At 48.8% G+C, this 27,849-nt stretch overlaps 2 protein-coding genes, 1 long non-coding RNA gene and 2 other non-coding genes across 10 annotated transcripts in view; 3 read left to right on the top strand and 2 right to left on the bottom strand.

Annotated features, from left to right (window-relative positions):
* Positions 1-72: 72 nt before the first annotated feature.
* On the bottom strand, positions 73-13,612 carry TAF12 (TATA-box binding protein associated factor 12). 2 transcript variants are annotated; one of them, XM_074934127.1, is made up of 7 exons: positions 13,452-13,612; positions 7,797-7,879; positions 4,960-5,211; positions 3,210-3,287; positions 2,699-2,813; positions 1,962-2,050; positions 73-170 (listed from the first exon to the last, which is right to left on the bottom strand). In XM_074934127.1, exons 2-7 carry the CDS (start codon positions 7,863-7,865, stop codon positions 135-137), a joined length of 639 nt encoding a protein of 212 aa, XP_074790228.1. In that variant the 5' UTR covers positions 7,866-7,879; positions 13,452-13,612; the 3' UTR covers positions 73-134. The 2 variants fall into 2 exon arrangements, with proteins under 2 accessions (XP_074790228.1, XP_074790229.1); XM_074934128.1 differs by lacking the exon at positions 7,797-7,879 and having other exon boundaries at positions 13,452-13,590.
* A 377-nt stretch (positions 13,613-13,989) lies between these two features.
* Positions 13,990-17,873, top strand: LOC141974524 (uncharacterized). Of its 2 annotated transcripts, none has more exons than XR_012635764.1 (4): positions 13,990-14,246; positions 14,350-14,496; positions 15,371-15,415; positions 16,358-17,873. It is a non-coding gene; the product is annotated as an uncharacterized LOC141974524 (long non-coding RNA). The 2 variants fall into 2 exon arrangements; XR_012635763.1 differs by having other exon boundaries at positions 15,371-15,421.
* Positions 14,520-14,591, top strand: TRNAC-GCA (transfer RNA cysteine (anticodon GCA)). Its single transcript has one exon. It is a non-coding gene; the product is annotated as a tRNA-Cys (tRNA).
* Positions 15,009-15,150, top strand: LOC141974773 (U11 spliceosomal RNA). The gene has a single exon (XR_012635815.1). It is a non-coding gene; the product is annotated as a U11 spliceosomal RNA (small nuclear RNA).
* A 1,961-nt stretch (positions 17,874-19,834) lies between the features above and the next one.
* LOC141974449 (discoidin, CUB and LCCL domain-containing protein 1-like) overlaps positions 19,835-27,849 on the bottom strand; it is a 62,697-nt gene continuing 54,682 nt past the window's right edge. For 2 of the 4 annotated variants that reach the window (XM_074934177.1, XM_074934179.1), the window contains 3 exons: positions 26,673-26,710; positions 24,444-24,566; positions 19,835-20,776 (listed from right to left, as the gene is read on the bottom strand). In XM_074934177.1, coding sequence (XP_074790278.1) covers positions 20,253-20,776; positions 24,444-24,566; positions 26,673-26,710 — 685 coding nt within the window. In that variant the 3' untranslated portion in view covers positions 19,835-20,252. The remainder of the gene's footprint in view (positions 20,777-24,443; positions 24,567-26,672; positions 26,711-27,849) is intronic. The other 2 variants (XM_074934178.1, XM_074934180.1) reach the window with 2 other exon arrangements.

The following is a 27,849-nucleotide window of genomic DNA, read 5'->3' as shown; positions in this document are numbered from 1 at the left end:
CTGCACTGTTAATAAAAAATATATGCTTCTCTGTAAAGCATTAAAAAAAATATCCCATGGATGGTGTCATGGAGGCTTCAGCTTAGAGGCAGATATCCCCAAATGCACAGTTGTCTCCCTGCTACTCCCAGGGGTTATTTCTTGGTTGTTTTGCGGATCAGTGCCATCCTCTGAAACAATAAAGGGAAAATACAGGGAACTGAGCGACTGGAACATGGTTATCTGCAAATCAAGCTGGGAATGTGGCTATACAGGAATGAGATTGAAGAAACACAGGGTCCACAACAGGTTGTTTATGCAATACCATATGCTGAAAGTAAGCTCTGGTGAACAGTGGCGATATACCAAGAACTACAGACACAATGGCCTTTAAACACTTTGGGAACCACATTTTAACAGTTAAGATGGGTTCTAGCTAAATCCATTTGTAACTTGATTTGTCTAACTTGTGGGTGGGGCCAAACTATAAGCCATGCTGAGAAGTGTTCCACCTGGGTCCTACTCAGGCTTGAACACGTCGGTAGGCAGTGTTCTACCATGAATTAGCTGGACCGGTGTTTAAACATGGTTCTTTAAGGCTATTTGAATCCTAGCTTCGATAGATCCATAGCCAGAAAGTTTAAAAAAAAAAAAATTTCAGAGAGTCTGTGCTTCTCTCCTTGGGAGAAATTCTGTCCGGAGTCATCATTTCGGTTTGGTGATTCTACCTTAATCCTAATTTCACTCAGTCATTAGCACAGTTTAATATTTTACTTGCATTGTGCACTGAATCAAAATCCACCTGAAGACCCTCTGTCCGCACCTGCACAGCATTTCATCCGCTGTGTCAGGAATGGAGCTGTCACGTTACCATGCTGGTGCATTTCGTGGGTGTAGAGATTTTTATTCATGGCTTTAGCCTTTGACTTAAAAAACCCAGCAACTTCCAAAGTCGGAGCAAGACAGAAACCAGTACTGAACAAGTAACTAACAGCTGAAATTTCCAGGACAAGCACAAGTGCTCTTCAAGAGGAGCCCCAGCCAGATATTTAAGTAGGAGAGGAAATAATTTTCAGCTGCCCCTATAAACAATGGCAACAAGTCTCTTGCTGCCACGTTGTGCAGCAACCATTTATTTCCAATGGAAGGGATTCTGCAGTTGTCCTGCAGTAGCTCAGTAAGACCTGGGTCACTGTTACATACACGCATGGCTGCTGCCATTAGCTGACAGAGCCAGCCACCACACATTTTAATGCCATGTTTAACAAACAGCAAGACTTACAGCCCTAGTCACTCTTGATCATAGTATGCAAACAGCATCCCTGGACTCCTGTGGTTTTACAAACAAGGATTCCCTTCAGTCAACATGGATTTTTAAATTCTTCTGGAAAGAGAGCTTTCTGGCTATTCACACACATGCTGGCTCCATGCAGAACGGACCATGAAAAGCCAGCCATGCAGCATTGTCTCATGGCCACGGTTGTGTTTTGGATCCTGAACTGAGTGTCTTCTCCCTGACTGCTTAACTGCCTGTGGGTGAAGGGTTGTTTTAGGCTCCTCCTTGGAGCGTCAGAGGCTAGGTGAGAATTGCTCTCCAGCACTGTCATCACATGCTAACTGCAAGGTCCACTGTGCAGGGAGCCAGCATTACAAACTAGCAGTCTCTCGTATGGGGTCTCCCAACAACTGACTCTCTACTGCAACTTGAAGGGTGTGGCCACCAGTTAGAAGAGAGAATCTAGCAGCAGCCAGGAGTCTCCCTGTCTTAGATTGTTGCAGCCTTGGGAACACACAGCACACTGAGTCTAAAAGAATATACAAGATCCACAGTGTCATCGGGATTCCATTCTGTCTTGGCCACAATGCAAGAATGGAGATGAACAAGAGCAGCACTGGCATGTGTGGTGGGAGTTGGACAAGGACTCTGCTTGTATGGACTCCCCTACATTTGGCTATTAGTGCATTCACAAGGGGCTCCTCACCTGTTTGTGAGCTTCTGTAGTGCAGGCTTTTTTGTATGGCCGGATTTCTTCAGAACCAAAACCAGGGATCCACATGTTCCACTGGCGCTCTGGAACAGAAAGCACAGATCACTGCGTAAGGAAGCTGTGCAGAGTGTCCGACACAGGGAAGCCCTCAACACACCAGAACAACAACAGCTATTCAGTGAACCTCCTGGTGCCAGGGCTGCAGATATTCAGTGAGAAATGGGGGTACTGGGAAATCCGGACTCCTGTGACTAAAGGCACCACAGAGGTTACTTATTATTTGTACTGTGCTTGCATCTAAGGACTCAAGTAAGGGTCCCATTGGGCTAGATACTATATACAGCTATTGTAAACAGGCCCTACACCAAAGACCTTACAATCCAGGTTACAGAATGGATACAAAACGGTATGCCCGTGCATAAGAATAGGAGAGTTTGGAGGAAGAAAACATAATGACATTTAAATTGTCCCTGATTCCCAGCAGGTCCATTAAGAAATGATGCCTAGACAGCCACCCTAGGCTCAAGTTCATAAAGGGGCAGCCTCCTCCATGTCTCTGCTTCCACACATTTTGGTTAGACTATTTCCCTCAAATGTCCCTATTCAGCGTTTGCTCTGGTTGTGTAGCATGTACCCAGATCCCTACCCCAAGGTCTAGCGGGGACAATCCCTTCTCAGATACTTCTATCCCTCAGTTCTGTCTCCTCACTGACAAGATACGAATCTCTTACCGAGATGCAGCTGGACATCCTTCACTTCCAGAGTGTTTGATTTGCGATGTCGGGCAAGCTGGCAGGCAGCTGTCACCACACTCTCAATGAAATCATCAGCAATCTGCAACAGCATCTGTGGGGGAGTAGGGGGTTGAAGAAAGGAGTACCTCAAACCCATTCATATTATTTTTTAGATGACTGTTATAGTCAAAAAACATAGTGACCACCATGAAATTCAGCCCTCAGAAGCTACTGCTCGCTGAAAACAGTTTGACCACACCCTATAGAAAAGCCCCTGGGATGTCTGTGAGAGTCACCAGCAAAAGACTGGTTAATAAATTAGAATGAATACCTCTGAGCACCAGCAATGTATATGGACCTTCAGCACCACGTTTGAAGCTGACCAGAGCTTGCATAACAGCACAATAGTATAAACCAATCCTCCCTGTATTGGGCAAGGGGCTATGACAGCTCTGGATTGGCTCTGCATGTCCTATTTTACTAGTACGGGTTGTCACACATGGCCTACCTCCTCCACATCCTCATCCAGCTGCTCATTGGGATCCACCTCTCGCACCAGATCCTGCAACTTCTTCTTGGTTAAAACCTGAGGATAAAAGGGTGATCATTTTCCACACTGCATTAGCAATCTGACTGGCAATACACAGCACAGCAGCAAAAAATTAAAAAAAATCACTCTTAAACTGCCCCCAAAACTGTAATCCACGTTCCAGGCTATACACAGTATTGACAAAATGTAACACTGCAGGAACTGCGCAGATAAACACTGGGCAATAACTAGGCATTCTCAAACCTACTTGGCAGCTACAAACAAAGCAATGGCCAATGAGACAGAATAATGAATAAGGCTGTCCTTTCACATGAGACAACATTTGCTACCATCTCTTTCATCTCAAAATACTGTTGATTAAAGCAACAGTGCGCTGGCAAGAGAAAACAATTGCATAATGAGAACTCTTGAAGGGTGGACTGTAAGTACAAGAATAATTTCAAAAACTGCAGGGTTATATTATGGGCAAAAGATAATATTTTACATTTCTATGGTGCCCGCCATTCAGAAGTGCTTCAAATAAGGTACATACACCACCACTGGGTGGAGGACGGCAGTCAATTAGCACATAGCATGCTGCATAACAGCTAGGGGGGGAGTGAGGATTTTATTAGTTTCTGAGCATCAGCAGCATGCTCACCATTGTAGGATATAGAGGGATGGTATCACCCTGTCCCAAAAGTCTTACAAGATAAACTAGATACATTTGGCTCAATGACACTGAGGCAAACCCCTTCTCTTTTGAGAAGTGCCAACGAGTCAAATGTCCATGAAGCCCGAGTTTAAAAAGCATCAGAAAATCTACACACAAACTTGGGACATTTAGTTTGTTTCCCAGAGTAGAATGAAAGGTTAAGTGAAAGCTACTGGAATCTGAATCTGTGATTCCCATAAGACTCGGGAGTTCAGACATGATTATGCTGTTAAGCCACTCCCCTCCAGGGGAGCACAGCCTTCTCTGCATCTCAGCTTCTCTCTTAGTTCTTCTGAAGCAGAGCAAAAGTTTCCATTCCAGCCCCAGCATTGCCACAAGAGTGGAACCGCGTGGGGTGGGGGTATTTCTGCAGAGGAAGGAATGGTGTTGGAGAAGACTGAAATCAGATACCTTCCGTTTTTGGAATACGTCCCATTTTGCTGCCAGAATGCAGCCAATCATTTTATGTGTTAAAAACTGAAAACAAGTGTTGCATTATATGCGTAAAATGGCAGCTGTTTGACTGTGGTGCTACTTCCTCATTGTCCCAAGGAGGTACAGGTTACCTACACACACCGTAGGTTGGAGCCAGCAATCTGACTTCAGAAACCAGGTTTAAACTGACCTTTTGACCTATTTCAGGGAAGCCGGGGGGGGGGGGGGGGGGGAGAATCTAGCACATTGCCCTACACTTGTTATGATGACCTACAGCACTGGAAAACAGATTTTCATTGTATTCAGTATTTTGTTTTTCATACAAGCCTCACTTGGAATGGGATTTTCTGATCTCTCCGATGTTCATCACTAGGAGACTAGATGCAACCTGCAGCTGATCTATACAGTCTGTGTCTGATTCAGATTGTAAACTCGAGAGAGGCAGGAACCGGATCTCTGTAGGACTGGGTGAACCGTGGGTACTCAACTGATAAGTTTAATTAATGTAAAATATTTCCAGGTCATTTAAGGGAGAGTCTGAACAACTCCCGGTTTGCCCAAGATCTCAAGTGAAATTACCTGGTTGCTTTCAGGACTTAGGCGTCCCCCTCCACTAGGAGTCCCTGGCATCTTTGCCACAGTGGTACTGTTTGCCATGGAGCTCTGTGGTGGCGTGTTGGCTGGTTCTGGCTTTATCGAGGAGAAACTGGATAGGTTGATCAAGGTAGATGGGCCAAACTGGTTCATAATCTGCTGGGCTTTAGTCTTTAAATCATACAGCTTGTCAAGATCCTGCTTCTTTTTGGGGTTGTGAGGACCCAGACCAACCAGCTGGAGAAGGAAAGGAACACCAAAGTGAACAATGGGGTAAAGGTGTGAATTTAGAGATTGGATTTCACTCCCTAAACTCCCCCTCACTATCTGTACTAAGACCATATCCCACAGGCAGTGTCTGGAGGCTTTCAACTTATTCTGATACTTCCAAAACACACTTTGAGGGGAGGAAGGACATGGGTGGGGAAAGGAAAATATTTTTGTACATTAAAAATAAAACGTTAAAGGAAGGCATTATGGTTGCACAGACTTCACTGAATGGAGAACCGAGGATGGGTGTGAAGTCTGACTGAGCCAGCCCGAGTACATCCTAAGAACATTGCATTCCCTCTTCCAGTCTAACACCAAAATTCAATCCAGGCCTGAATCCTACAGACCCGTAAAAGGTCTTTTCCCTCTTCTCCTACCTGTGCCTCTTTGGTGGCAGCCTTAGGTCTCCATACTTACTCCTAACTGGCAGATTAATGACAACCTCCTGATGTATAGTTGGGAAGATTACACTAAAGAGGAAAAAATCAGATTATAAACTCCTCAGGGCAGGGACTGTTTTTTCATTCTATGTACCATGGAGCCTGGTCTACGACCGGGGTCTCTAGGCACTACCACAACATGAGAGACTCCATTTTTACATTTCAGACATCTACTTAGTTGGGAAGAGGAGAAAGCTGAGTACAAGGCTCCTCATGTAGCTGCACTGGTTAGAACCAGGCACAGAGCAGGAAGGTACAGTTCTAGCATCTGCCACACAACCCCAACAATGCACTTCAAGTCTGACCTGTAATTATTCCCAAACCAAGACATTTCCAATAGTAGGACAGTTTTGCAATGCGAACAGATATTGAAAGTTTGGCCTAAGCCCTAGAATTCAATTTCACCTATAAACCTTGTCAGCATTAAGCCAGGTCTCCAAAAGTGACAGGACAGTAGAAAACCCACCTTTGTCTCTAATTCCTTTGATTCCTCACTTCAGTTGAGGCTTTCAGCTGCACAACATGGAATTTAATGGACTGTCAAACAAAGGCCAGAACTGACTAATTTCATACGCCTAACTAACGGCCTGCTCTTTCCAGATTAGCCATAAAATTCTCAGACTAACACCAGATGGTAACATCTAGACTGGATCTGAACTGGCAACCTAGATTAGTAAACAGGGTCTAGAACCTTGAAACATCTACTCTTCCTAGCACACTACTACAGACCCACCACTTGGCTTCCTTGCAGTCAGATCTGTGGCCCACAGCTCCACAATAGCATGGCTCTGTCTAAACTTGTGTTCTTTAGTTATCACCAAGAATGGTAAAGGAAAATTGTAGTGATTAGTACTAATACACAAATATTTATTAAATTGTTTGACCTATCAGAGTAAGAGGTTTCAGATGCTCTTACAAGTCTTTCACCGTTCTACTATCTCAGTTCAATGAATGCAGTTGTCAATGGGATTCCTGCTTCTGCCACTATTTTGGTGATAGTTCAGACCAATAAGTAGGTGGTTACATAGAAAATACATCTCACTATTTGAAAGGACAGACATTAAGCTGTGAAGTGACTTAAGTGGAAACTTTAATAGCAGCCTATATTAACTCTGAAAATCTTATTGCTCGTGCATTGAGGCAAATGGGTTTTCTGTGTCTGAACATAAAACTGGTTGTGATGACAATTTTTTGTATTTCTGACTTTTGTTTTAAGTGATTTATTTTCCATAATTAGATGTGGGGGTCTCAAATTCTCTTATAGTGCAGTTTTCCTCAAACTTTTCTATAAAAGAGCACCCTTTGGAAATGTCTCTTCTCACAGTGACAAGTGATGCAAGCTGAAAACAGGCTACCAGGAAAAAACAAAACAGATCAAGGATATTTATATATAAATTAAGGGAAATAATATTTTCTACCTTTTGTAGAAAATGTGATTTTCCCCTATAACAGCATTAAATTCTTTGTTAGTTTGTATTAATTCACACAGAAAAATCACTCTTAAAAATAATCACACAAGAATGCTTAGACAGTGGATATTTTAGTGTTTCATTCCAATGCTCAAAGTCATGCACTGCTGCAAACATATTACATATATTTTTCTTTTTAAAAACAAACATAAATGCAAGTCACTTCACGTAGCTCTGATATCAATTTCTAGCCCAATGTTAACAGATTTTAAAATAATGCAAAATCCCTACGTGTGTGTCTTGGGATGTTCTTCAATCATACAGAGCCCTGTAAGCTCTTAGTTGGCATTTCTGGAGCGAGGCCCCTAGAGCATAGTGCAAGAAGCAGAAGAAAGGATTCCAGGATTCCTGCTTCTGACACTGGTTCGCTAGGTGATCTAGGGCCAGTCACTTAGCCCTGTGTCTCAGTTTACAAAGTAGGAAATCTTGCCTACCATGGAGGGGTCAGAAGATGTTGGGTGAAATGCTTTGAAATCCTTGGGCAAAAAAACACTATATTAATGCAGAGCAATTTTTACGTTCACCTCTAATTTCAACCTTTGGGCATAATCAAGTCATCAGAACACAAACAAAATGTGGATGCACAGGTTTCAACCTCAAGTCCTACATGGCACTTCATGGCAAGCTCAAGCAACTTACTTACAGCTATCTGAGTGTCTAGATCTTTAATTACATCAGCAACTGCTGTGGGCCCAGTGAATGGAGAGGCCATTTTCCAAAAGCTTCCTGTAAGTAAATAGCCAGTGTTAACCTAGTCTCCCCTCCTCCTGTGCTACATACCTCTCATTCCCACAAAGATACCAGTTGTTTTGCATGTCACCTACCATATCATAGGAAGATCAAAAGGAAACAAGCCTCAGCAGACAATACACACCACAACACAGCTATGCCTTGTCCTTATTAAAATGATCAGATGTAATTTTTCTGGGTGTTTAATATGAAGCCTTACTTTAAACAGTAACTGTGAACCTAACGTACCTTGTCTTCTGAAGTGGCAAGGTATTTCCCAGGATCCTCAAGGGTGAAGGGAAGTCTATGTTTATGTCAAATCTTTGTTTTTAGGTTAAAAGTTTAAGTACTAGTTGGTATTGGAGTAGAGAGTACAGATTTTTGCAACAATAGCTTTCTTCCACAGCAGGACTATGCCCCATGGCTTGTACTGATGCCACTGGAACCTGAGTAATCTGTATTGCAACTGAGTAAGTACCACTATTACAGCATTAGACTAGAAGATGCAAAGTTACTTATCGTCTACAGCAACAAGATAACTTGTTGAACCATTCACCAGAGTGCTTGCAGCTCCCATTTCCAGGAAGAAAAGACATTGAGCAAAGAAATCTATACAGAGAAATTAAAGGTAATCTGCAAAGGATTTTTTAGGAAATTTGGATATACTTTTTTTTGCGTGCTTCTTTATGATGGATAAAGGCTGAAAAAGTTTTCTTTACAGCTTGCTTTTTAATTTAGAAATATCAGGAGTGTCAAGTCTGGTCATCCCCTGTTTTGCTAGAGGACCTCTTTGGAAGTGGTGGGTATCTCAGGAGAGGTATATTGCAAGTACTTATACATTAACTGTAAGGGCAGGATTGGCTGAATCTTTAAGAGATCTCCTTTCTACCAAGTGTTCATTAGGCACTGGAGTGAAATATGTATTAAAAAGTTTAACTGTGTCTAAAAACCTTCCTCCCTCTCAACTGTTCTGCTTTCAGCCTTGCAATGTCATAATTTCATTATTTCTCAAGTTATCACAGAATCTTCCAGGATAATGAAAACCAGAATTTCTAGTGTTAAAAATTAAGCAGACAAGACCCATTCCAGCCTCCCATGCTCATCACAACCAAAGAAAAGTTACAAATTCAGTTGTTTTCCCCTTTGTAGGTCACGTTTAAGGGTTTGAGTCAAACCTTAAAGTGTGGAGAAAAATATGTCAGCACACTTTGTAAAAGGAGCTACCGAACACTGGCACTATGGCTGATTATATAGATGGTCATGGATCTATATTAATTAATCAATATCATAATCAATCAGGTTCAAAGACCTAAATATGAACTCAGAGGCCACCCATCTTTACTTAAAAAAAAATCAGTTCCACCACTTCTGAAATGAAAAGTTCATTTTGAACCAATTTAATACATTGGACGTCAGGAGAACACATTATACAATGCATCCATAGCCCTACTCAGGTTTCAGTATGAACAAACTAAAAACATAATTGTAGAAATAGATTCTGTACCCTAACAAGTTTCCATAAGGTTCTTCCTTGTGTTCAAGTCAGAAATAAGAATGGTCACTCGCAACTCTAGGAAAATTGATATTGTTTTCTTGCGTATCACAGCAAGATGAACTCATTTTAAAAACTTATACAGGGAGTTCCCTGTGGCTATGCTCCATTAACAAAGGTTGAAAAATTAATCTCATTTCCTCACAGACTTCTAAAACTTCAGTCTCTGAATCCCCAACTATGGTATAATTGAGTTTTCACAGACATTTAGGGAAATCTCAGTAAATTCCGCAAGCTTCCTGAATTGAACATGGGCTCCTAGGTGCAGTAACAACGCACTAATTATGACTGCATAGTGTGCAATATTCTCACCAACTAACAAGCTCTATTTTCCAAGATAGCATCTGTGGATTTGGCAGAATATAAATGCTGCATTTAACTAAGGGAAAATGTGTAGAGCCCTGTGCGAATACAAAATTTGTCTCTGAGTCCGATTTGCAAACATGGTCAGCGGATATAAAGCGGCTATTCACAGATTTGCGGGGTTCTAAAAGTGTGTTTTTACTTTACATTTGCAGGTCCAAAGTCTTCTAAACAAAATGCTTCAGGATTTACCAAGGTCTAAGTACTTGCTTATTCAACATGTGTCCCTTGGGACACAGCAGGACATTTTTTCCCCTTTAGAGACTTTTTTAAAGCATACTTCCCTTTCACTTCAAGTTTTTCTCTTAGCTGCCAAAAGATATTATATGGCATCTCCAATGAGAAGCAAGGAAAAGGAACATGCATAAATTTTCTAAATGTGAGAACACTGAGGGAAATTCCAGTTTCTCCTAAAATATAGCTGTACCCACTGTCTGAAGTAGTTTTTCATTGCACAAACAACTCAATACTCCATGGGAGCTTACAGATGTTCCAGTCATACAGTAAGAGTTCAGAGCTTTCTTTTTCACTTTATAAACTTCAGTACCCCATGACCAAAGTGATTTTTCACTGAAATTGTAGGAAGTCATTGGGCAATTAAATGGATCTGCCATCTATTTTCAAATCTCATTGGAAACCAACTTTTTATCCTTAGAGCTCTGAGGTTTTCCTTCTGCTATTTTTTCCTCTAAAGCATTTAAGAGCTAGAGTTTGGATTGAAGATGTGATACAAAATAAAGTTAGACTGCACTTTCACATTTGAATTTAGGGCACCAAGATATGGTATCCCTGACACCCCCTTGCTCTTGGCTGCACTGTACCCACTTAGACAGGGAAGAAGATTTAGTTGGGGATAGGTCCTGCTTTGAGCAGGGGGTTGGACTAGATGACCTCCTGAGGTCCCTTCCAACCCTGATAGTCTATGATTCTAAGAGCGCCCTGCTGGGCTGGAATAGAATCCTCCAGCAAGGACTTAAAGTTTGCATCATTCACATGGTGTTTCACTCCCAGTTCATGCATCCTAGTTGGAGGAACCAACTAGGGGCAGAGCTCTTCTTGATCTGCTGCTCACAAACCGGGAAGAATTAGTAGGGGAAGCAAAAGTGGATGGGAACCTGGGAGGCAGTGACCATGAAATGGTCGAGTTCAGGTTCCTAACACAAGGAAGAAAGGAGAGCAGCAGAATACAGACCCTGGACTTCAGAAAAGCAGACTGACTCCCTCAGGGAACTGATGGGCAAGATCCCCTGGGAGAATAACATGAGGGAGAAAGGAGTCCAGGAGAGCTGGCTGTATTTTAAAGAATCCTTATTGAGGTTACAGGGACAAACCATCCCGATGTGTAGAAAGAATAGTAAATATTCTTGGCTTCACAGGGAAATCCTTCCTGCTCTTAAATACAAAAAAGAAGCTTACAAGAAGTGGAAGACTGGACAAATGACCAGGGATGAGTATAAAAATATTGCTCGGGCTTGCAGGAGTGAAATCAGGAAGGCCAAATCACACCTGGAGTTGCAGCTAGCAAGAGATGTTAAGAGTAACAAGAAGGGTTTCTTCAGGTATGTTAGAAAGAAGAAGAAAGTCAAGGAAAGTGTGGGCCCCTTACTGAATGAGGGAGGCAACCTAGTGACAGAGGATGTGGAAAAAGCTAATGTACTCAATGCTTTTTTTGCCTCTGTCTTCACGAACAAGGTCAGCTCCCAAACTACTGCCCTGGGCAGCACAGCATGGGGAGAAGGTGACCAGCCCTCTGTGGAGAAAGAAGTGGTTCGGGACTATTTAGAAAAGCTGGACGAGGACAAGCCCATGGGGCCGGATGCGTTGCATCCGAGAGTGCTAAAGGAGTTGGCGGATGTGATCACAGACCATTGGCCATTATCTTTGAAAACTCATGGTGATCGGGGGAGGTCCCAGATGACTGGAAAAAGGCTAATGTAGTGCCCATCCTTAAAAAACGGAAGGAGGAGGATCCTGGGAACTACAGGCCAGTCAGCCTCACTTCAGTCCCCGGAAAAATCATGGAGCAGGTCCTCAAGGAATCAATTCTGAAGCACTTAGAGGAGAGGAAAGTGATCAGGAACAGTCAGCATGGATTCACCAAGGGCAAGTCATGCCTGACTAATCTAATTGCCTTCTATGACGAGATAACTGGCTCTGTGGATGAAGGGAAAGCAGTGGACATGTTGTTCCTTGACTTTAGCAAAGCTTTTGACACGGTCTCCCACAGTATTCTTGCCAGCAAGTTAAAGAAGTATGGGCTTGATGAATGGACTATAAGGTGGATAGAAAACTGGCTAGATTGTCGGGCTCAATGGGTAGTGATCAACGGCTCCATGTCTAGTTGGCAGCCGATGTCAAGTGGAGTGCCCCAAGGGTCGGTCCTGGGGCCGGTTTTGTTCAATATCTTCAAAAATGATCTGGAGGATGGTGTGGATTGCACCCTCAGCAAGTTTGCTGATGACACTAAACTGGGAGGAGAGGTAGATACGCTGGAGGGTAGGGATAGGATACAGAGGGACCTAGACAAATTAGAGGATTGGGCCAAAAGAAATCTGATGAGGTTCAACAAGGACAAGTGCAGAGTCCTGCACTTAGGACGGAAGAATCCCATGCACCGCTACAGACTAGGGACCGAATGGCTCGGCAGCAGTTCTGCAGAAAAGGACCTAGGGGTTACAGTGGACGAGAAGCTGGATATGAGTCAACAGTGTGCCCTTGTTGCCAAGAAGGCCAATGGCATTTTGGGATGTATAAGTAGGGGCATTGCCAGCAGATCGAGGGACGTGATCGTTCCCATCTAGTCGACATTGGTGAGACCTCATCTGGAGTACTGTGTCCAGTTTTGGGCTCCACACTACAAGAAGGATGTGGAAAAATTGGAAAGAGTCCAGCGGAGGGCAACAAAAACGATTAGGGGACTGGAACACGTGACTTATGAGGAGAGGCTGAGGGAACTGGGATTGTTTAGTCTGCGGAAGAGAAGAATGAGGGGGGATTCGATAGCTGCTTTCAACTACCTGAAAGGGGGTTCCAAAGAGGATGGATCTAGACTGTTCTCAGTGGTAGCGGATGACAGAACAAGGAATAATGGTCTGAAGTTGCAGTGGGGGAGGTTTAGGTTGGATATTAGGAAAAACTTTTTCACCAAGAGGGTGGTGAAACACTGGAATGCGTTACCTAGGAAGGTGGTGGAATCTCCATCCTTAGAGGTTTTTAAGGCCCAGCTTGACAAAGCCCTGGGTGGGATGATTTAGTTGGGATTGGTCCTGCTTTGAGCAGGGGGTGGGACTAGATGACCTCCTGAGGTCCCTTCCAACCCTGATATTCTGTGATTCTGTGATCCCAGGCGCTGCAAGGGGATGTTGGAGATTAACCCCCCCCCCTCAACTCCCCACGCTGGAGATGCCTATCTGGTGATGACAGGAGAGCGTGAATGCTCCCTAGAGTCTCCTAGGGCTTAGCGTGCCTGGAAGCACAGACAGGTGGGAGCCCCTAATCCCCTCCTTGGTCCTGCCGGGGAGCGCGGGGAGCCCATAGCCACCCGCCCTCGGACCTGCCCGGGACGCTGGGGGCGGCCGTGCCCCGCCAACAGGCTCCCCCCGTGTCTCCCCGCGAGGGCGCGGGAGCCCAGCCCCGGGCGGGGCCCGCACTCACCGGCGCCCCCTCCTATCGCCCCATGTTCCGCGGCCGGAGCCCCGGGCTGAGCTGCTGCTGCTGCCGCCGGCTCTGCGCTGCACGCCCGGGCCCTCCCGCAGAACCGTCCTTCCGCTGCCGCCCGGAAACGCTCCCCCGCGGCCAACCAGAGCCTCCCTGGCACAGGGGGCACGGCAACGACGCTGGGCATGCGCACAACGAGCAACCATCCCCAACGGCGCATGCGTTAACCCGCCACCCCGAGAGACCGCCTCTACTCGTTGAGTTCCCGTCATGGACTGCGCATGCCCCAGGGCCCCCCTCCACCTCTGCGCAAACTCCCCAGCCTGCCGTGTTCCCATGGCAACGCCTCCAGCCCCCCATCTGGCCTGGCGCAGCCCCCCGGCCCCCAAACACCCCTAGACCCCTTGGCGCCCCCACTGTGAATCCCGCTGGGGGTCCCCCTCCCGTCGGCCCTGCTGCCGTCCCGCGTGCGGGTAACAGACCCCGGGGGCGAAGGGCAGTGGGGGGGTACATAGAGTCCCGCCCCCCCGTCCCACGAGAGCGGACGGTTCCTTGTGGTGTTTAATGGAAGGTTGGACGCAGCGGTGACCTGGCTCGGGGTGCGGCGGCCGCTTAGATTGTAGGCCCGCTAGGGAAGGGGCCACTGAGCCATGTACAGCGCCGAGCACCGGGGGGGGGGGTCAGGTCTGTGACTGCCCCGCCTTGGTGCGACCCTGTTACACATTCCTGCGGCGCGGTGAATAATAATGACTCGTTATGAAATGTTAAGCACAAAAAAGACGAATCACAGAGGTATTGGGCAGAGCTGGACCCGAATTCCATTGGGATTGTGGGGGTCGGAGCTGGGGCAGTGCCTGTCAGCTTCACGTTGTGCTCACCTTGTCCATCCATACAGGTAGTGAACGGACAGTGAAGAAAGGAGCGAGAGAGACTGAGGGTGGACAGGAAGCGCGAAAGATGGCCAAGAGCGATGGTGAGAGAAAGGTGCTGGGGGGAAAGCGACACACAGTACGCAGTTACAGTAACACACCCTTGCAGCCAGGTGAGCAGGTTTTTTGGGGGTGTGGGGGTATAGCTCAGTGGTAGGGCATTTGTCTGCAGATCAAGTGGTCCCTGGTTCAAATTTAGGTGCCCCCTTAAAACAGCCCCTTTCCTCCCCTCCCTTGTGAGCGCCCATCTCTTCCCCAGGGGCTCCCGCAGCCTCCCCACCCTAGGGCTTGGCTGAAGCTTTTGCCTTGTTTTGAAGCTGCTGCGGATTCCGCTTTCCCCTCACCCTGGCCCCGCCCCTCCTCCAGCTCCGCTCTGCCGGGTCTATGGTGGAATCCCAGCATGCCATTCGCCTTATTTGCATCTCCTGCCGGCCTGCTCTGGTGCGCACGTTTGAACGATTTCTGGTTAAATTACAGTAAAATAAACGAAAAAGCCGTGATGGGACTAGATGGGGGTGGTTGTGGGATGTGACAAGTGGCTTGTCTCAAGGGGAGAACCGGCATCTCGTCCTGACCGTGAAGACTGAGTCACAGACTGGGGAGGCGGGGCCGCCGGTGGTTTGTTAAAAAGGGCTTCTGCTATGTATGGCACATGGAGTGGGGCGGCTGCGGCTTTACCCTGCTTCGTGCGGAATCGACATCAAGAGATTTCGGAAGCACAATTTTTGCTCCTGGGGCAGCTGGTAATCGTTGGTTCTGGCGCCCCGAAGTGTGTTGTTAAAATCAGGTTGAGAGGGGGTGTGATATAATTTACTTCTTGAGCACGTGTTTTTGATCACAGTTCTTTGGGATGCATGTTCACGTGTTTTATAACTGATAACGTAAAAGAGTTTGCAGGGGAAGGGGTTTTCTAGCACCCTAAGCTGTATTTCTGTAACTCCTTGTAGTTTAAATGAGACTGTTTCCCTCTTTAAACTGTCTCTCTAGGGTATAACTGCTCACTGACTGCTGTCCTCCCCACTAAGGTTATGGGTGAGTGTAAGTAACACTTGAAATAAATTTCTGAATGCCTAGTTCAGAGAATATTTATTTCTACTCCAAATACAAAGATAGTTCTTCCTCTTGCTTTGAAGTCTTTCATAATTTTCCAGACAGGAAGTACATTTATCCTCTAGAATTTAATTTGCTTTATATAATTATTAACTACCTAGAACAGAATATGTGTATTTTCCCTTCCCCTCACTCTGTTTTTCTGTGTTTGGCCTTGCTGTTTGCTAAATACTTAATGATGCATTATTTATCCCTTCCTGCAGTTAGATTTTATTGAAGCATGAATTATATGGTGGGGGAGGGGGAGAAGCAAGATGCCATTTGTATGCTTGCAGTTATTTTAACAGAGGGCTATCTAGCAGAGTGAAATTAAAATTGGTTTCCCTGTTTGAGTTTTAACCCCCACGGGTAAAAATCTTGCTGCAATATGCAAAATATTGTTCCTGAAAGTGATCTTGTGGCTGGCAGTGTTTGAATCAGAGAGGAGGTGGATAGGTTGCCAGAAGGTGCTGGAGAGGTAATTCTTCCGGTGCTGGGATTATTCCAGATTAATGCTGGTTATCAAGAACAGGGGCTCAGCCCACCTCCCACTGCAAACTAATGCAGACATCATGCTGGGCACAGTACTATGGTTTATTAACATATTTATTCACTGTCTGTATCTGTGTATGTAGCCAAGTGTACACATTTTGTACACTGAGTTTTGTCATAGATAGATAGATTAGATAAATAAAGGATGTCTATGAGGGTTAGATAGATAAAGGGTGTTATGGGGATAGATGAATGGATAGATAGCTAAGGGAGGAGTGTATGGGAATGGATGGTTAGATAGATAAGGGGGTGTATTGGGATGGATGGATAGATTTTACAAAGATTTTCTCTTTCAAATATGAATCTTAAAAATGTTAAATGTCTCCCACACAGTTTAAATGGCACAACTTGCAAATGACAAGGACAAGCACTAGTCTAGTGTGCTGAAGGACTGGCTGTATACAGAAAAGTAGCCCAGCAGAAACATCCTGTTATGAATAACTGTGCACTGCCTAATGATGCTCAAGGCCCCTCTCAATGTGTTCTTGGGAAAGGGGAGTTTGTGTTAGAGACACGCAAACAATTCCCAGGGAAGACTGGATTTGCTCTGCTTCAAAAACATTCAGATTGTGAAATTTCCTGGGTACTTGGTTCTCTGATATTGTTCAGTTTGTTGTCACGGATGTCAATGGGAATTTTGCCATTGACTTCAGTGCAGACAGGATATCACCCCAGCAGTTTTCGATTAATTTTTTGAGGGTTTTTTTTTCTTCCCTGAAACAATCCCATCTGAGCTTCATCGCTTGACCACAGAAACGTCACTTGTGTCTCAGTCAAACAATGTTACAGGGTAAAAGGAACAAACCTAACTGGAAACCAGAACTGGATGCAGCCAGCGATTGGGCAGGAGAAGGTTTCCAAATGGAAATACCTAGCTTTGATTGATCCATTCAGATCAGATCTTCCAGTAGTGTGAAGCAGCATCACTCCACTGAGCAATGTGGATTTCCACCAGACCAGGATATGGCCCATTCCTCTTCAAGGGACTGGAGCCAGGCGAATGGGGCTTTTATTTGGAATCAGTCAATTGCCCTTTGGGGAGATCCAGGTACTGTGACACACCAACCCTCAGGTGCACCATGAGGCCTCCGGAGCAGCATCACCCAAACCTGGGGAGCTGCAATACTGGCACTTAGTATCCAGTCCAAACCGCACTGTAGTCAGTGGGAGTCTTTCTGTTGAATATAATGGGAGCTGGATCAGGGCCTTACTGTACACCCCCAGTGGCTCTGCCTCTCCAGTGCCAAGCATCACAACTCTGCGGGGAAGATGGCTGTTCCCCGTCACTGAAAGCAAACGGGGTAGGCAAAGACTTGGGGTTGGTCATGGGGTTTCAAACACCACAAGGGGGCTCCCATGCTGTGGTATTGAACTTGCAGAGTCTCTCACATAGGAAGGCTCTTGCTGAGCCTGGACTTGCTGCATCATTCTGTGCATGTGCATGAGGAGGTACCACAGAGTGCTGCGCTGGATGGATCTGCAGCAAAAGACAACTAGACACACGCATCCTGAGATTCTTGGAATCCGTCTGCTGAATATTAAAGAACCCCCTAATGGTCCTGGGGCTGCTGCCAAAGCGACAGGGCTTTATCCATGCTGTGAGGTACTGCCAGGAGCTGTGCGTGCCTCTACGGAAGTATTTCGGAATGAATGGGGAAGTGCATATAGGAAAGGCTGCACAGCAATCTGTATATGAGTGTGTGTGCATCTCTGGAGGAGTGTACATGTGTGGTTTTGTACAGGGTGACTGCAGAAAATGGGCATAGCAGAATGGCGTAGTGCAGTGGTTCTCAAACATTAGCAACCCGAGGACCCCCATTTTGATTTAAAATTTTTCATGGACCCCGAAGCTGGCTTCTACTTTTCCCTGCGGGGGGGGGGGCTCAACCCCTGCTCAGCCCCAGGTCCTGCCCCCACTCCACCCCTTCCCCCAAGGCCTGCACCCCCCACCCCTCCTCTTCCTGCCCCGGCTCCAACCCTGCTCCTCCTCTTCCCCGCCTCTTTCCACCTCTCCCTGAGTGCACCCCGTCCCTGCTCCTTCCCCTCCCTCCCAGCACCTCCTGCACACTGCTGAACAGCGTGGAGGGAGGAGGAGGAGTTGATCAGCAGAGCTGGTGGCCCCACACATGATTCACGGACCCCTGGAGCTGGACATGACTCGCGGACCCCCAGGGGTTTGGACCGTGGTCCCTAGTTTGAGAACCACTGGCCTACTGGATAGGACACTGAACTGGGACTCAGGAGACCTGAGTATTATTCTTGGCTCTGCTGCTGCTTTGCTGGGTGACCCTGGGCAAGTCAATGCCTGCTCTGTGCCTCAGTCTCCCTATCTGTAAAATGGGGATAAGGATATACTCATTTGTAAAGTGCTTTGAGAGCTACTAATGAAAAGCACTATTAGAAGAGCTAGGTGTGATGATTATTGTTGTTCATTCTTCTCTCCTTGGGAGCACATTGTCAAACACAACACAGATTTGAGGCTCCATTCCCCATGCACTGGAGGAGTTGGCAGCCTGCGATGGTGGAAGGATGGGGTCAGCCAAGAATGAGCAGTTCTGACACTGCAGTCGTGGGTTTTTTCCATCCATCTGGCTGCTGTTAGAGAAACACAGTTATAGATCAAATTCCCCTTGGGAAACATTGCTGTCCCCAAGCAACACCATGAAGCTGGGACTGCGATGATACGTGCTTAAGAAGAGCACCAAGCTCCCCGTCCTGTCTCGGCACTGCAGTTAATTGCTATGCAACTTTGTCCCTTTCCAAGAATCTTGGATTAAGTGCTTGTTGCAGGGACAGAGGCAGAAAGATCACAGGAAACAGGTGCAATTCTCTAACAGATAGAAAGGAATGGCCACTACGCTTTGCAACCAGTGTTCTCCTATCCCATTACAAACATTGCCTATTTGATCAGTGAAGAAGCCAGTTAGAGAGAGGATAGAATTGCAATTCCTCTCCTCTTGATTCCAGTTTCCCCTGATCTGTCCTACCATGCATGTGCAGAATATCTGTCGCTTCATAGCTGATTTAAAAGAAGGACTTAGCTCCAGATCTTCAAAGGTATTTAGGTGCCAAGCACTTAAATATCTTTCTGCAGACGCACATGTAAGTAATTTCATTCCTAAAAACCGCTCAGGTGAGTAATGTGATTTGCCTGCATAACATCACTGTTTGCTGGACTGAGCCCCTGGTCAGTGAAGCGTAGGTGTAAAAAACATAGTTTGTGGGTTTTTAAAAAAACATTTTACAAGCCCTAATTTATCTGTAAATATTTTCCATCTCTTTTGATTTTATACCTCAAGGAAGAGCAGCCTTTGTTTTGGGATTTAAACACCGCACACCAGCTTTTGCTGGAAAGGTATCTATCTGCCAGTGACAGGAGACAAGAGAGTGAGTTTGTCTGTGGGGGGGCGGAGGGTGAGAAAACCTGGATTTGTGCTGGAAATGGCCCAACTTGATGATCACTTTAGATAAGCTATTACCAGCAGGAGAGTGGGGTGGGAGGAGGTATTGTTTCATGGTGTCTGTGTATATAATGTCTTCTGCAATTTCCACAGTATGCATCCGATGAAGTGAGCTGTAGCTCACGAAAGCTCATGCTCAAATAAATTGGTTAGTCTCTAAGGTGCCACAAGTCCTCCTTTTCTTCTTGAGACAAACACAGGAACTGAAACCGACTAGAAACAAAACGTGAAACTGACCTGCCTGCTTTCACCATGAAAGGCAGAAGAACAAACAAACCAACAGCCTTGGCGCTGATGAGGTTTGTAAAATTCCATTCAAGTTTTAATACCAGAGGGAGGCATTAGAGAGCTCATATGGCAGCAGGGGGCGCTCTTTCACTTTATGTGTAGCCAATGGCAAAGTATAAATGATGGTTATTAAGAAAACCAGTAATAGTGATGCAGGTAAAGGAGATATATATTTATATACGATCATTGATCCTGACACTGCCCCTTCGAATCCGAAAGGGAGGTGAAGATGATCTGGGGTATCTATTAAGTTCAAGGGAAAAAAACAACCCAAACAAAATAATCAGGTAGTCAGAAGGATCAGCCTCTTCCGCACAAATCGGTGCTATAAACCCCATGGCTATTTCATTTCCCTTTGCTGGTGATAGACAGGGCTGCTGCTTCTTGCTCTATAGGCCCAGAGCAGATTCCCCAGTGCAGCCGGACCCCCTTCTCCAGCTGCCTGGTGTGTGTCTGATGTGAGTCTCTTTTCCACAGCCTCACAAAGGTTCGTGGTAAATGTGGGTGAGAGGGGAGTCTTGGATCTGGAAGCAGTGCCCTTCTGGGGAGGTGGTGAGCCCCGCTAGGCCGTCACCCCACAGGGTGGAAGTCCGCTCAGTCTGGGGCTCTGTGTACACAGTGCTGGCTTGGTGGGATCCCTCCCTTCTTGTGCTGTTCGGCGTCTCACCAAGCCGCTGAGCTGGGAAGTCGTACTGTGGCTGGATCCCTGGGGACATCGGGGAGGCCAGCGACCCTGCCCGACCTTGGGTGGTGGGGACTACTTTGATGACACAGGTGTTCTTCTTGGCAGTGGCACCCCCGGCCTCCAGGGCTTGCTCTGTGAAGGGGGTGGCGTACTCAGGCTCGGGTGGCAGGGGCTCTGCGTACTCGTGGTACTTGCCCGGCACGTCATAGTGGTTCACTACCAGCGGGAGCGTGTAGCCTTCGTCCAGGGCGGGTTTGAAGGTGGATGGGGCTGTCTGACTGCTGGGGCTCACCTGGACCATGTCGGGCTCAGCATATTCTGCAAAGGAAAAGCAGCACAAGCCCTTAGAAAGGCAACCGAGCCCCTGAGCCAGCTGGTCCCGTGCTATGGGCACAGATTTTCCAACCTGAGCCTAGAAAGGATTCCATCACTGGCTGCTCGGGTATCCAGCTGCCAGAGCTGGGGGAGGAGAGGGGCGTGACTTGTTCCTTCAGGCCTCCCCTGTGAGAGACCAGGGACCTCTTTCTGCCAGCCCTGGCCGAACTCCTACCCCCATTGGGAATCATTGCAGTTCCCTGTAGCTGATCGACCCTCAGCAAAGCAGCCGATTGCTCTCTCTGCCAGGCTTTTACCAGCTGGTGCAGATGATGGCGAGATGCCCAGACATCACCAACAATACACTCAAGGCCTCAGATCCCTGTCCTGTTTTCAGCTGACGGGTCCCTTTGTACGGATGGCACTGTTATCAGCTGCTCAAGCATCCAGATGTTTGCTGCTGGATTGAGGCCCATTTGCCCTTCCCGGGTGACTGTCAGGTCCTTCAGTAACAGATAGGGGAGATGTCTGAGAAGCCAGACCGCCAAGAGGAGAGGATCCCAGGAGCTGAGTCTGAGAAATGGCCTGTGGTAGGAAGCTGGGCAGGGAACCAGTAAGGGGCTCGGAGGGGCTGATTCCAGCCACTTCCTGTGGGGCTCTGATCTGGAACCCAGTGGTGAGGGTGGGTCTGGGGTTCCCTATCCTCCCTAGCACAGGGGGAGGAAAGCCTCCCTGAGATAAAGGACTCAAGGACTACAGAGCCCAGTCTGGGGCTGTTAATCTGATACTGGGTCAGGGGCTGTCTGGCCTGCAGGACTTTTTATTGCCCCAGAAGGGGTGAGACCGTGAGGGACCTGGCCGGAGGGCCAGAATCATGAGACAAGACCCACTGTTGCAGTGCCAAACAGCTGACATGGGGATGGGGGTGGGGGGCTGAGGTGGATTTGCTGCAACACTGCCTGGCTGTGAGGGGATGGGCTGGCTGAGTTTGCTTGGACACCCTCCCTCTGCCACCTACCTACCTGCAGCTCCTTTATAGTCCCTATGTTGATGTATGTCAGGTAGCAATCAAGCCACTAGTGGGGACCCCAGAGAATCCCCTGACAGAGAGGGGTCCCCCAGCAAAGTCAGGGCAGCTGGTGGCACACACCCTTGGCAGGGCAGCTCCTGGGGCAGGAGGAGGTGTTGGGGAAATGTTCCTATCTACACCAAGCTGCTGGTACCCTTGGCAGCTGGCACGAGGAAGGGCTGCTGGGACCTGTACCAAAGGCTGAGGTAATCCTGAGCTGACCCAGCATGGGGAAGAAGGGGCCAAGGTGGTGGTGTAAAGCTCCTCCCCCCTCCCCCCCCAGGCGAGCCATACACTGAGCTGAGCTCCAGTGCAGGGAGGAACCTAGCCCAGAGAGCAATCTAAGATCTTAACGCATCCCATTGCTGCAGCATGTGGGGCCCAGCTCCTCAGCTGTAATGAGTGCCCCAGTCCCACGGAAATCAATGGGAGCTAGGCATACACAGGCAGGACAACAGAAGGGCAGGGAGTCCTGATCAAGCTGGGAGTGGGCCTGGGTTACAAACATATCCTGGATCGGCTTGTGCCAAGGGCTGAGAGGAAGCCAGGCTGAGGTTTCCAGAGAGAGCGAGACAGGAGCTGTTCTTTGCAGCTGCGCTGGGTTGTTTCAGTGAGACCTGACCGGTGGAGCCTGGCTCAGCCATCTGGCCTGCTCTGGCTCGGGAGCTGCTAGCAGTGACAATGGGAGCAGGAGTCTTTTCAGCGCTAGGCTGGATGGAATCTGGCCCAGAGCACCAGTGGCCATGGCAGGGGAGTGAGTTTAATGGATCTCGGCCCAGTCTGCAGTGAGCAGCAGCCCACACTGGAGACTCCACCACCTCAAATGGCCCCCTTGCTGTTGGAGGTTGAGGGGGAGGAGAAGGGAGGGCTAACTGGCCATGGAGACTGAACTCCATCCTTCCCTGCACTGCTAGTTCTTCCAGCTCAGGGTTGGCAGGGAAATCACGGGGGAAGCTTGATCTGTGGATAAACAGAGATCTTTGGTCTCCAGGGCTGTCAAGCCCCAGCCCTTCCGCACCAGGAAAGCTGTGGGGAGGGTGGCCACAGAAGCCCTGCATGGCAGTATCATCCACTTCACCTCTCTGCCCCAAGGCGGCCCACTCTCAGCCCACACCAGGAGAGGGATCTCTATGCCAGGCCGTGGCTTGGGGCATGCACCCTCCAGGAGATGCGCTATAAAGGTTCCCTCTCCCCGGCACAGGAGGCTCCTGTGTCAACGGCAGAAATTTAACCCTCGCTCCTCCTGCCCCCTTAGTTAGCCAGTTCACTGCTGTCTGTGACTGAGCCCTATGCCTGAGCTGGGCTGGCTGGTGTAGGTGGTACCAGTGCCCTCTGCTGGCAGCTGCAGCATTGCATTGTCTGTGCACCCATCTGTTCTGTCTGCTGGGTCGCAAGTTCCATTCTTGGGTGGTGCACATGTGTAGGTAGCAGATCATGGGGCCTGGTGATAGGTGCTAGTGCAGGAGCAGGGCTGGTTCTGCGGGCGGGCAAGCAGGGCAGCTGACTCGTGTGCCAAGTTCCAGGGGGCTCTGTACCACTTGCCTTTTTTGCTGCTCTCAGGGTGTGTGTGTGGGGGGGGGGGAGGATGTTTTCTGCCCTAGCCAGCAAAACACCTCAGGCTGCTCCTGCCCAGGAGAATGGGAGTCAGGACTCTAGTTCTGATCGTGGCAACAGGACGGAGCATTGTGTAGTGGTTAGAGCAGGTGTCTGGTAACTAGGATTCCTGGGTTCTGTTTTCAGCACTGCCACTGATCTGTTGAGTGACTTTGGGCAAGTCATTTCACCTCGCTGGGCCTCAGTTTCCCCAGCTGTAAAGTGGGGATACTGATACCCCTTGGAGGTGAAGCTGTTAGTGTTTGTAAGGTGCTGAGGGATCCTTGAATAAAAGGTGCCACAGATCTTCAAAGTGGCCCGCCTTGCCCCATGCTTAGGGAGAGGGGTTGATACATCAGTGCAAACGTGCTGGTGCTAATGTGTGGGGTTGAGGGCTCCCCGGGAATCTCTGGGTCTAGTTTGGCCTGATCAGACTGATTCTGGTAAAATAGGTCCCATTTCTGGAGGCTGAGCTCTCTTGGACTGTCCAGTCGTCTCTTGAGGAAGCCCTATTGCTTGAGTTATTTGAAAACTGGCGTGGACGATGCCCTGGAAAACATGCTGGAGGGAAAAATCCTGAGCCATGGAGCAGGGGTAAGGAGGGGTAGGCGTTGCTCTCTATTCTGGGAGTGGTCCCCATGCTCTAATGTAGTGGTTCCCAAATTAGGGGTGCGGCTTGTTCAGGGAAAGCCCCTGGCGGGCCGGGCCAGTTTGTTTATCTGCCGTGTCCGCAGGTTCGGCCGATCGCAGCTCCCAATGGCCGCGGTTTGCTGTTCTCAGCCAATGGGAGCTGCAGGAAGCGGCGTGGGCTGAGGACATACTGGCTGCCGCTTCCCGCAGCCCCCATTGGCCTGGAGCGGCGAACTGCGGCCACTGGGAGCTGCAACTGGCTGAACCTGTGGACGCGGCAGGTAAACAAACCGTCCCGTCCCGTCAGGCTTTCCCTGAACAAGCCGCACCCCTAGTTTGGGAACCACTGCTCTAATGGAACACCCAGTTCCCCATTACCTGGTGAATGAGTCCCGCTGAGCTCGACTGGGGTCCCAGCCACGGGGAACGAGGTCAGTTCAGAGCTGGACGGTTGTAGGCTCTCACTGGCGCACACCTGGCTGGATTCCAATTTCGGGTACCCTAAGGAGAGAGGTGGAACCCCCCAAGCCTCTGTTAGTTGGGTGGCTTTTCTTCTCTTCCCTAAGGCTGAGCGGGAGGCGCACAGTGCTGCTGCAGCGTTAGGGCTGGCAAGCAGGGAAACAAACTGCAGAGGAGTTAAGGTAGTTGGGTGGCCCAGAAAACCAGTGGGTGCAAATTTAGAGGCCACTTCTCAAACCAGACCATAGAAGGGCAAAAGGGGGTCAGCAAAGTACCTGGAGGAAGGATAGGCCTGGGCGTCAGGACTCATGGCTTCTATAACTACCAATAACACTAACTTGGTTTAATACCAATATCTCGCTCTTACAGAGCACTTTCCAGCAGTAGCAATTGAAGGGCCATACACAATGGTTGCCCAGCTAATGCCATTTTACAGATGGAGAAACTGAGGCAGAGAGTGGGGAAACGGGTTCCCCAAGGTCACCCACCAGGCCCGTGGCAAAGCCGGGAATAGAACCTAGGTCTCTTGGTTCTATCCACTAGGCAACACTGCCTCACATTCAGGCAGCGTCCGTGGGCTTGTCCACATGGGGACTTAGTGTGCTGCAACCCAGGGTGTGGCTGTTCAGGGCGCTGGCCTGCTGCTTGCTAACAGCAGTGTGTCAAAGCACACAATGGAACCTGTCGGGTGCCCTGTGCCCCCCTTACGCCCTTTGCCAGTTGTCCCCAGGGTCATACTAGTGCATGAAGAATTACAGCCCGGCTCACCATGCACTAGCTGGCCATGCAAACAAGCCCTTGCGCCAGTGTTACCAGGTGGATTTTTAAATGGAGTTGTTTACATCAGAGCAGCTTTTCTTATAGAGACAACTCCCATGTGGGAATAGTAAAAGACTGGGGATGGGAAGGGCAGCTAAGACAGACACTTCAGCCTTTGGGCTGCTTCTCCCCTGCCCTGCGCCTTTCCCCCCAGGCAGAGTGAGCGTAGCCCACGACTCGAGCAGGATGCTCTCTGCAGAGGTGTAAATGACGTCGGAGGCAGCAAGGAATCGGGCCCCACGGAGGCCAATGAATTAGTGTGGCACTCATTGTGTGTCACAAAGCAGCCATGTGCCAGGAAAGGCACCTGCCCATCCCCCAGATAATCCCCAGCAATATCAGCGCTGGCAGAGAAGTGGGTGTGAGTGACACCTGGGTGGAGGAGGAGGGTTTCAATGTGAGCTCCATCGCAAGCTTGTAATCAAAGATTTAGGCCAACATTTGTCATTGTGTCTGCTGTTTTTGGGTGCACAACATGAGACACCTCGGGGCTGAGGAGGAGGCTGGCCCAATGGTTAGCTTGCCAGCCTAGGCTGTGCAAGACCTAGGTTTGAGTCCTTGCTTTGCCACAGATTTCCTGTGTGACCTTGGTCAAGTACCTTAGCTGTGCTCTGTGCCTCAGTTCCCCATCTGCCCAACCGGAATACCAGCACTGCCCTTCCTCCCAGGGGTATCCGAGGATAAATACAGTGAAGAGTGGGAGATGCTGAGATGGGGGGGCATTGTAAGTACCTAAGATGGAGAGCTAGAACCTACAACCCCAGCTGAAGTAAGGAGCAGTTGTGGGTGCTCAATGGCTCTGACAATAGAGACCAAAGACACAGATCCTCAAAGATATTAAGGTGCCTCTCTCCCATTGATTTCAAGGGGAGTTATGTTCCTAAATACCTTTGATCTGGGCCAAGGTGGTTCAAAGGGGGCACCCAGAATGAGCAGCTGCATCTGAACATTGTGGCCTTTATGCATTTGTGGGGGAGTGAAATGCCTCCTGAGCAGGCCAGCATGCGGCCCGAGCCCCACTTGAGCCCAGGGAATATCCCCCTTAAGCGAGGAGCAGCCTGGATGAGGGACTGAGCTCAGAGGGGCTTGGGAAGTGCTGCTTTGCTGTTGCTGATATGTCCGCTGAGGAGCGTGCCAACTGCCAACAGGACAGACTAGGAAACGTTAAGCCAGAGTGACTCATTTCGCTACTAATGTGGAAATAACCCGCTGTCGGAGTCCAGCCCTTCCTGACTCTCAGGGAAGCCCTGGGCAGACCGTTTGCCAGCTGGCTACCATCCCACCTGGTTACTCCGGTCCTGGTTACTCCAGTGCTTCGGGGGCACTTACCTTTCATGAGGCTGCAGTTCAGATCAGCTGCTGTCTTCCTGCCAAAAGAGAGAGGGGGAAACAAGGCAAGTCCACAGCAGCTCCGCACAGGCTGAGCACCCGTGAAGCCACCGCACGGCCCAGGTGCTGGTGAGCAGGTTAGAGCAGCCCATTTGCTCCGAACTAGCACAAGGCAGAATCTATCTTTGAAGACTAATGAAGAGCTTTGTTCGTGGACAACTTCCCAGGGTGTCACGTAATTTGAACTCTCAGTTACACAAAGGTCTCAGGGGGCACCCCAAATCTCAGGGGCCTGGTACGTGTGTGCTTCAGCGGTACAGAGCTCCTAAGCTCACCAGGGAGAGCACTGAGCTCCTAATCTGTTCCTGCAGAGCTTGTGAGCACTGGGTCTGAAGTCAGCAGTTCAGCACCTGCAACCTCCTGCGCCATAAGCCCTGGAGCCCAAGGAGTCAGGGTTCACCTGAACATACCACTCAAACCCCAATGAATTCACCAGCTGTGGATCAACTTTGCCTTTGCCCTGTGGTTACCGGTCGAGAGGTGCCTAGGGCAGCAGTTCAGGATGCAGAGGGCCAGCTTGGCTTTGGGCATCTGTATAAATACTGGTACTGCCCTTGTGAAGGGGGGAGAAATGGGAGAATCCAGAGGCACGGGCATGAATGCAACCGCATGGCATAGTGGTGAGTGCAGGGCAGGGGGAGTCAGTGGTGGATTAGCCACTGAACCAATGGGGCCCATGCCCAGGGGCCCCAGCCAATTTGGGGGGGGCCTGGAAACATGGGCACCCCCGCGCCCCGACCTGCTTCCCAGCAGGAGCGCCAGGCAGGCAGGGAGAGCGTGAAAAGCCCCCACGCCCTGACCCCGCTCCCCAGCAGGAGCGCCGGGTGGGCAGCGGGGATTGCAGGCAGAAGAGGTGGAGAGGGGCCCCCACTTGCTCTGGCCCAGGACCCCACAAACCTCTAATCCGCTTCTGGCAGAAGCCAGGACTCCTGGGTCCTATTCTTGGCCCTCTTGCTGATTTGTACGGCTGTGGGTAGCTTCTTTTGCCTCACTGAGCATCAGTATTCCCCACTGATGAGACGAGATCGTGATCCAGGCCCAGAGCAGAGGTACTGTGAGGAGCCCCAGCAGGAGGATGCTGGGGGTGTGAGTCACTGAAGCCCACAGAGCCCCAGCA

This window comes from Natator depressus, chromosome 19, assembly GCF_965152275.1.
Source record: "Natator depressus isolate rNatDep1 chromosome 19, rNatDep2.hap1, whole genome shotgun sequence".
Taxonomy (NCBI): domain Eukaryota; kingdom Metazoa; phylum Chordata; order Testudines; family Cheloniidae; genus Natator; species Natator depressus.
This window is presented reverse-complemented; position numbering and strand designations above follow the sequence as displayed.